At 37.7% G+C, this 9,881-nt stretch overlaps 1 protein-coding gene across 2 annotated transcripts in view; it reads left to right on the top strand.

The window, feature by feature from the left end:
- The first annotated feature begins 429 nt into the window (after window positions 1-429).
- Window positions 430-9,881, top strand: part of LOC138368180 (uncharacterized) — a 10,478-nt gene continuing 1,026 nt past the window's right edge. Inside the window, exons 1-3 of one of the 2 annotated variants that reach the window (XR_011229514.1) lie at window positions 430-1,622; window positions 2,119-9,358; window positions 9,855-9,881. The exon at window positions 9,855-9,881 is cut by the window's right edge and continues 1,026 nt beyond it. Coding sequence is in view for 1 of the 2 variants with exons in the window: in XM_069330620.1 (XP_069186721.1) it covers window positions 4,934-8,296 (3,363 nt within the window). In the remaining variant the exon portion in view is untranslated. The other variant, XM_069330620.1, reaches the window with a different exon arrangement.

The following is a 9,881-nucleotide window of genomic DNA, read 5'->3' as shown; positions in this document are numbered from 1 at the left end:
CGTGCTGGTATTGTTCCTTCTTTACAAGTTGAATGTTGTCTCAAACAGCAGAAGCCACAGCTGCTTCCTGAACGTTAAAGTGCCTCATTCTGGCTAATTAATGTTGGCTCATTTTGGCTACTTGATTGGAAATGCTGGACTGTGTATTTGGGGTGAGGTGGGAGGGGTGGGGAGGGAGGATGTGATGGTGGGGTGAGAGGGAGAGAGAGGGCGGGAGACACTATAAGGGAACCCGTTGAGAATTTCAGGACGTGTCCCGAACGAGAACGTCTTGTGTACAGCACCAGATTAGCATTGTAAAATAACTCTAGGACTCTATCACAGGTGAGTAAAGAACTCTCTACATCTTGACAAACAGATCTCGAACCCTCTTCATGGAGGACAGAGAAAACGTACATACACATATAGGCTGGTCATCACTGTAATAAATGAATGTGGTCGAATATAAAACTAAAAAAAAAAAGAAATATAATCAGATTATCAAAGCGGAACTAAAGCAGTGAATCCAAGAGCCAATACTTGGGATCTGCCTTCGCTCCCACGCACCACATTCCTCCTCACTCCCATGCACAACATTTCTCCTTCTCTCCCAGACTAAATTTTTCACCTACTGAGGTGGAAAATGTTGTGGGAAATTTTTACCCACCATATCTAATAATCATCTAAGAAATGTATAATTTCTATATCATATCTAAATCATATCAAAATCATATCTAAATCGTATAAAAATCATATTTGAATCATTAAAGATTCATTATAGCTTGATCCTGGATGACAATGGCACCATGAACACGTACGCAACAGGGGCCCTTTTGATGCCTACGTGACTTTGTACATGATTTCTCAAGGATCCAGAAGCTTCTAGAAGGACTTCTTAATTAAAAAACTATTGGAACATTGATTCAACATCCGGTAGGATTAAAAATCGAATCCTTAATAAGATTCAGTGGTACTTTCAAATACTACTTATAATCTTTAAATCTTATATCTAATTATATTATAATCACATCTTATCTTAATCATAAGTCTAGACTGTAAAAATAATCAATCAATATTCATTGCAAGCTACCTCTCAAGGGAGAGGGGGAAGGCTCTCGGGGGGCGAGAAGCGCCCACGACGATGCCTCGCGGCACTCCGCGTTTGTTTACAAATGAGTGAACAAGTGACTGATCCTTAGCGAACATTACCAGCTCAAGGACACCTTATCTAACATTTTTATCGCCAGTGAATACTCTCTAGAACTGGGGGAGTACCTGGACAATATCTACAAGGAAAATCCGTGAACATTCACATAAAATAGAGTGTATAGTGGAGATCAGTGACACGGTTTCCTCCACCTTCATTCATAAACTTTTATCTCGAATCATTCTTCTGCAACTGCAGGATAATCACGTAGCAACGCTACCAGATCATCATACAGCAACGCTGTAGCAAAATATCGTGCCTAAACTCGACAAGAGAGTTAATCAGTCTGGCAAACTTGTCAGACAGGCACCCCGACTGGCAGAGAAGTATATTGAAGGTTATTTAGTGTATGATTGGCCAATTGTATGCTTGTGTAACTTTAATATCCTATAAATCTGTCTGTTGGTTAAAAAGCGAGGCTAAGCCTCACATTTCAGTAAGTTTATTAAAATTGTAGTGTAGCTGTGAATCTTATCCAAGCACTGAACCTCATGAGTGTCCATTCTGTCAGAAAAGAATTCAGCCTCAATAAGTAAAAACCTCACAAGTGTCCATAGCGTGGGAAGAGATTCACTCAAGCTAACTGTATCATATAAATTGAATATGTCTGCATATATATTTGAATATATAAATTAAGTTATCAATTGTTTGCTTAGTTAATTTTTAAGTTATCATATAAGTTCATTTAATTGAATATAATTTCTAGTACTTGACAGTATTTAGACTACATTTAAGGTCATTTATTATACTTTTACAATTTAATTTGTTGTTTATAGTATAAGTACATATTGGCTGTTAAGTTATGGTACTAGGTTAGACTATGTATGTTTAAATCTCTGATTTAAACAGAGCCAGTGTTCAGTCAGATAACTGAATTTATCAAATCTTATCCTTGTATAAAATACAAGCTGATGTGAGATCCCTGTCTACAGGTGGATTGGAACTTCTATCAACATAGTCATTCACCCCACCTGTCCCTTACAGCCCACAGTTTGTCATTAGGAAAAGAGGATCTAGGATTTACAACCCTAGCTAGAGATTTTAGTTGAATTAATTTGCAGACAGTAAATTTTTAATTTAGTTCAGTACAAGTCCCTGGTAGTCTCCTCTTATATCAATCCCAGCAGGTTTTTCCCACATTAATGGTCCTTCGAACCTAGATAATAATGGTCCTTTATACCTAGATATTTATGATCATTCGTTTATCGAATATTTCAGTGCCAAATACATAAGAAACTTCTTGATTTTGCATTGGAATAATTCTTACATATTCTAGCCTAACCTAGCTATCAGCCAATATTTATCATAGCTATATATCTAAGTAAACAAATAGTTTGCAGTGGCTTAAGCCACCATATCCATTAACTAGTAAGCATTCATAACAAACTGATACTGTTTTGTGTTAAGAAACCACAGTACTTAATTATATCAGTGTCACAGACACAACTGCATCTTAATCATAAAATACCATTATCTACCTCATTGTGGTAACATTACATATATATTTAAGTGTATTATCTAGCATTATCTCTAATCTACTGATTTTCAGAGCTGCTCATTACATAATATTCTTTAAAAAAGTGTTATCATCACTGTAAGAGCATATCATTACAATCTAACTATAATCAACTGTATCAAACCCTATTCCAGGTAAAACCAGTAGACATTCTACTGTATTTTATCTAACAATTATTATGGTAACAGATTTTGTAATAACTTTGCAAAAATAGTGCCATTTACTATTTTTAAAAAATTATTACAGGATTTACCAACTTGGTGCATTCGTGCATTCGGGTCACAAATCAAATTATTACAGTACTTTTGATAATTGAACACCTGCTACAACCAGATTCCAGGGAGGAAATGAAGGACGATCTTTGGAATCATTACCTAAGTAGACAGGAAAGCTCATTTATCAAAATACATTAACATCAAACATATTTATCAGAAAAAAGAGAAAAATCTCGGAATCTCCGAAACTCGGAAAAGGTCAAAATGGCTAACAGTATTCCACCAGCAGCTGAAACAGAAAAGAAAAGGACACAAAGTGTCTAAAAACTCACTTGAATCTACAGCCTAAAGACCATTTAAATCAGGTGATAGACAAATGTCATCATCACTTGGCTACAATAGTCTACAATTGGGGATTAAGACCAATCTTAATCTCACATCACAATCTGAAAGGCTAACAACACATTGACAATGTCAATACAAATATTATCATCCATCTAAGATAACTATCTTAATCCAAGAATATAGTCTTGATCACCTAATCTCATGCTTTCACTGGAGTGAAAGCAGCCTCAGAAAATCTGAAATTAATCAAGCATCTCAAAGAGACTTACTTAATAGAAAAGGCAAAGCCGAGAAAAAAAAAGAAAAAGCAAAATGCTTCATCACATCATGAATAATGTAGATACACATTATTACAGATACAATTCATCCTTTAAGGAAATCCTTGGAGGAGTACAAGTGTTACATGCTTGTATCACCTACTTGCATGTAATTACTTACCTACAAGTTTTACATACTTGTAACAACATCTTATCACAAAGCCAAATCTTTGATGGACTTCGAGCTTACGTACAAAGATTACGAAGCCGAGGAAAACTTAGATCTCAAGAAAAAATCCCCAAAGGTGAATCTACGGACAAAAACAAAAATGTCCAAAATGGCAGTCAAAAATCAAGGCAACAAAACTCTTCTGCAAAGTGGAAACAGAATAATGTTGGCTCTTATGCTATATCCCCCACAGTTAACAGAACTGTAGGAAACCAAGCTCCTAAGACAGATAAGACAAAAGGAGCTACAAGTGCCCCAAAATGTTTATTCTGTCAAGAAGCACATACCATTTATCAATGCACAGTTTATGAAGGCCGTGCCAGTCGAATCGATCGACTGAAATCTCCAAGCAGGTGCATCCGTTGTCTACGGAAGCACGATACAAGTGAGTGTAACACTCCATTGCAAAACTGCCAATATTGTCATAAAAGTGTACATCACACAGCACTCTGTAGTGATATTAACACTCAATCCAGATCCCAGACTTCCAATAATCAACCTGCATCTCAGGCAAAGCCCAAAGATGATAATACCACAACAGCCGTACAATTCTGTACAGTAATGAGCAATGTCAACGACTTGGATACAGAAATTGTTACAGCAGCCATATTGCCTACTGCACAGCTAGAACTATGCAATCAAGGAATTTGTATTCCAACTAGAGGCTTTTTTGATCAAGGGTCACAGAAAACCTTTATCAGTAAAAAGATGGCAGAAGATTTACAACTTAAATCTTCAAAGCAAGTATCTACCTCCATATCAGGGTTTTTTACTAATTCTGGTCGTAGAACCTTTCCAGTAGTAAAACTCAATGTCTGTCTAGGTACATCCCAAAGGACAGTAGAAGCCATAGTAGTTGATAAAATTCCTACTGAAATGGAAGTGACTGGTCTGACAGCCACAATTAAATTCCTAAAAGAAAAAGGAATCCAATTAGCAGATCCTCTACTTGATTCTGACTACATAGGGGATATCGGAATCCTGATTGGAGCTGACTACTATCATCGATTCATTCTGGGATCAGAAGAATCTATGGGTATGAATATACTCAAATCAGCAGGAGGCATATTGATGACAGGACCTATACTAGATCTTGAACCTTCAACTCCTGAAAAATCACATCATACAGAAACTGTAATAGTGGCATGACTAGGCAAAGAACAGTCACCACTTAAAATCCCCCACATGATTGATGATGGATTAGAATCTGTACCTCAATTGTGGGAACTTGATGCCATAGGAATAATTCCTGAACAACCAAGTCCTGATGATGTCTGTGCATATAATCAATACTTAGAAACTGTACAGTACTATGATGGACAGTACTGGGTAAGGCTACCATGGAAAATCAACCATAAAACCTTACCTACCAATTATCACATGGCTTATAGTCAATTTAAATCTCAATTAGCAAAGCTAAGAAAAAGGCCTGAGCATTTAAAACTCTATCATGAGATTATTGCTCAACAATTAAAGAATAAATTCATCGAAGTCGTGAAACATGACAATACGCAAACAGGCCATTTTTTACCACACATGGCTGTAATGAGAGAATCAAAAACGACTCCTTTACGGATAGTTTTTAATTGTAGCTCTAAATCTGGACCCCAAGGAACCAGTCTAAATGATTGTTTGCAAACAGGTCCAAGTCTAACTCAGAAATTGTATGACATACTGTTGAAGTTTAGACTTAACAAATATGCGTATTCAGCAGATATAAGTAAGGCCTTTCTAAGAGTTGGCTTGCAGGAAGAAGATAGAGACTTCACTAAGTTTCTATGGGTAGAGAACCCAGAAGATGTCAATAGTCCTGTAGTGACTTTCAGATTCTCTTCAGTTCTTTTCGGCGCGACAAGCAGTCCATTTCTGTTGCAAGCAACTCTAGATACTCATCTGAAGAAATCATCAAGTCCCTGTAAGACTGAAATCAGTCAAAATCTATATGTAGATAATTTTCAAGGGACAGTTAACAGTACTACTGAACTGTTACAATTATATCAAGAGGCCAACAAGGAGCTACAAGGTGCCAACATGCCACTACAATCTTGGGCCTCTAATAATGCAACATTGAATAATCAAATAGCAAGAGATTACCCTGAATATCACGTACCAGAATCACAAAAGGTGTTAGGTATGGATTGGGATTTAATCTCGGACACAATATCGATCAAATCTGTGCCAGTAAATTACAACATCACTACAAAAAGGGATTTGCTTTCACAAGTTAGCAAAGTATTCGACCCACTGGGTCTACTAAATCCTTTGACTATCAAGTGGCGTTTATTGGTGCAAGAAGCATGGAAGGCTAAGGTTGGTTGGGATGATCCACTACCAATCCAGTTACAAAAAGCTTGGATGGAAGTGGCTCAAGAACAAACTTTAGTTGAAAAGATAATCTTTCCGAGACACATAGTCGAGGAAAATGAAGAAGTATCACTACATGTATTCGCAGACTCGTCAGCCAAAGCTTTTGGAGCTTGTGCTTACTTAGTGACTTCTAATCAATCATATCTTATCACCTCTAAGGCCAGAGTCGCTCCATTAAAAAAGAGAACTTTGCCTCAGATGGAACTAACAGCACTGTTAACTGGCACACGCTTAGCAGTACATATCAAACAAGTCTTGTCTACCATGAACATCAAAGATGTCATTATATGGTCTGACAATGAAGCTGTCTTACAATGGGTACGAAACGACAACTGTCCAACTCCATATGTAAAAAATCGCGTCTCGGAAATTAAAGAAATTTCCGCAGGCTTTCAATTGTTGCATGTACCAACAAAGGATAATCCAGCTGATCTCTTATCAAGAGGTATGACATTTAAACAGTTTGCAAAGGCAGATATTTGGTTTCATGGGCCTCGATGGTTAGTGAATGGTAGTTGGCCTGAACAAAAGCCACACGTCATTACGACACAAACCATAACTACCACCAGGCAGCAAGCTCAAATATTAGTCTTGGATTGTACTCGTTACTCCTCGCTCATCAAATTAATCAATGTAACACAGAACGTGTTTCATTATCTCAGGAAAAAAGGTATAAAATACACTTTTCCTGATGCACTTATCTATTGGGTAAGACAAGCCCAGAGAGAAACTTATGGGAATAACTATGAAAATCTTCCGCATAAGTTAAAACACAATCTCGGTCTGTGGATAGACCAAGAAAATCACAACATTCTGCGTTGTGGAGGGAGACTTAAACACGCAGATATTAATCTAGATACCGTGCATCCATGGCTTTTACCAAAAAATCATTGGATCACAAGGTTGATTGTGTTGCATACACATCAACAAATCATCAAACATGGAGGAGTGTTAGACACACTCACACAAATCAGACAGCAGTACTGGATTCCTCAGGGAAGACAGTCAGTCAAATCAATCTTGAAGAATTGCATGATATGCCGAAGGTACGATGCAAGAACTTGCTCTTATCCAGGGCCACCACCCCTACCAAAGGAACGAGTGGTCCATCTACAACCTTTTGAAACGACAGGAGTAGATTATACAGGAGCAATATATCTAACAGGGACTGCAGATAAGCAACCTATCAAGGCATACATCTGTCTGTTCACCTGTGCTACCACCAGGGCAGTACATCTAGAGGTAACACCCGATATGACTGCTCAATCATTTATTCAAGCTTTCCGCAGATTCGCAGCACGCCGATCATGCCCTAAGCTGATGATTTCAGATAACGGAGCAAACTTGGTAGCTGGAGAAGCATGTCTACGGGAAATCTGTTCCCATCCTGCAGTTACTTCCACACTGGAACAGCGTCATTGCAGATGGAAATTTATCCCTCCGAGAGCCCCATGGCACGGAGGATTTTATGAACGGTTAATAGGAACTGTAAAAAGATCCTTGAGAAAATCTCTACACCGTCAGAAAATCAATCTTCAAGAACTCCAGACAGTAATCACGGAAATAGAATCAAGGGTGAATAACCGGCCGTTGACTTACTTGTCTGAGGATCCTACTCAACATGAGCCATTAAGTCCTGCCCACCTAATGTATGGAAGACTTCTGACTCCAGTACCATCTCTAGTGGATGATGAGATCAGAGATCCCTCATATGTGGGTCAGAGCGAGTTGGTTCAGGGGTATAAACATCTGTCTAGCATAATCCAAAAATGGAATGATGTTTGGACAAAAGAATATCTTACATCTCTACGAGAACATCACTATGGGGCCAACGTCCCACATAATATAGCTAATCTCCAACCTGGCGATATTGTCTTGGTAGACAGTGATGGCCCTAGGGCTGACTGGCCATTAGGTAAAGTTGTCTCAGTCCATCCAGATAGTCAGGGGATTTTGAGAATAGTCAAAATCCTGTCTAAAGGAACAACTTCCCTGAAGACATTGGACAAACTCATCCACATGGAATCAGTGAGCCAGCTGCAGTTAGATCCTGAGAGACCTCAAGACACTCTAACTCCACAAGACCCACAGACTCCTAACAGACACAATCGTCCACAACGGACAGCAGCAGAAAAGTGCAAGCAAAATTTGCACTTGTATTATCAATCCAATGGAGAGTAAATAAATACATATGGTTACTATTGTCCTAAGTATTGGACTCTGTGCCAGTTCTCTCCCTCTGGAAGATGTGGGAAATTTTTACCCACCATATCTAATAATCATCTAAGAAATGTATAATTTCTATATCATATCTAAATCATATCAAAATCATATCTAAATCGTATAAAAATCATATTTGAATCATTAAAGATTCATTATAGCTTGATCCTGGATGACAATGGCACCATGAACACGTACGCAACAGGGGCCCTTTTGATGCCTACGTGACTTTGTACATGATTTCTCAAGGATCCAGAAGCTTCTAGAAGGACTTCTTAATTAAAAAACTATTGGAACATTGATTCAACATCCGGTAGGATTAAAAATCGAATCCTTAATAAGATTCAGTGGTACTTTCAAATACTACTTATAATCTTTAAATCTTATATCTAATTATATTATAATCACATCTTATCTTAATCATAAGTCTAGACTGTAAAAATAATCAATCAATATTCATTGCAAGCTACCTCTCAAGGGAGAGGGGGAAGGCTCTCGGGGGGCGAGAAGCGCCCACGACGATGCCTCGCGGCACTCCGCGTTTGTTTACAAATGAGTGAACAAGTGACTGATCCTTAGCGAACATTACCAGCTCAAGGACACCTTATCTAACATTTTTATCGCCAGTGAATACTCTCTAGAACTGGGGGAGTACCTGGACAATATCTACAAGGAAAATCCGTGAACATTCACATAAAATAGAGTGTATAGTGGAGATCAGTGACACGGTTTCCTCCACCTTCATTCATAAACTTTTATCTCGAATCATTCTTCTGCAACTGCAGGATAATCACGTAGCAACGCTACCAGATCATCATACAGCAACGCTGTAGCAAAATATCGTGCCTAAACTCGACAAGAGAGTTAATCAGTCTGGCAAACTTGTCAGACAGGCACCCCGACTGGCAGAGAAGTATATTGAAGGTTATTTAGTGTATGATTGGCCAATTGTATGCTTGTGTAACTTTAATATCCTATAAATCTGTCTGTTGGTTAAAAAGCGAGGCTAAGCCTCACATTTCAGTAAGTTTATTAAAATTGTAGTGTAGCTGTGAATCTTATCCAAGCACTGAACCTCATGAGTGTCCATTCTGTCAGAAAAGAATTCAGCCTCAATAAGTAAAAACCTCACAAGTGTCCATAGCGTGGGAAGAGATTCACTCAAGCTAACTGTATCATATAAATTGAATATGTCTGCATATATATTTGAATATATAAATTAAGTTATCAATTGTTTGCTTAGTTAATTTTTAAGTTATCATATAAGTTCATTTAATTGAATATAATTTCTAGTACTTGACAGTATTTAGACTACATTTAAGGTCATTTATTATACTTTTACAATTTAATTTGTTGTTTATAGTATAAGTACATATTGGCTGTTAAGTTATGGTACTAGGTTAGACTATGTATGTTTAAATCTCTGATTTAAACAGAGCCAGTGTTCAGTCAGATAACTGAATTTATCAAATCTTATCCTTGTATAAAATACAAGCTGATGTGAGATCCCTGTCTACAGGTGGATTGGAACTTCTATCAACATAGT

This window comes from Procambarus clarkii, chromosome 24, assembly GCF_040958095.1.
Source record: "Procambarus clarkii isolate CNS0578487 chromosome 24, FALCON_Pclarkii_2.0, whole genome shotgun sequence".
Taxonomy (NCBI): domain Eukaryota; kingdom Metazoa; phylum Arthropoda; class Malacostraca; order Decapoda; family Cambaridae; genus Procambarus; species Procambarus clarkii.
The sequence above is the reverse complement of the archived record's forward strand: the minus strand, read 5'-3'. Positions and strand labels throughout refer to the sequence as shown.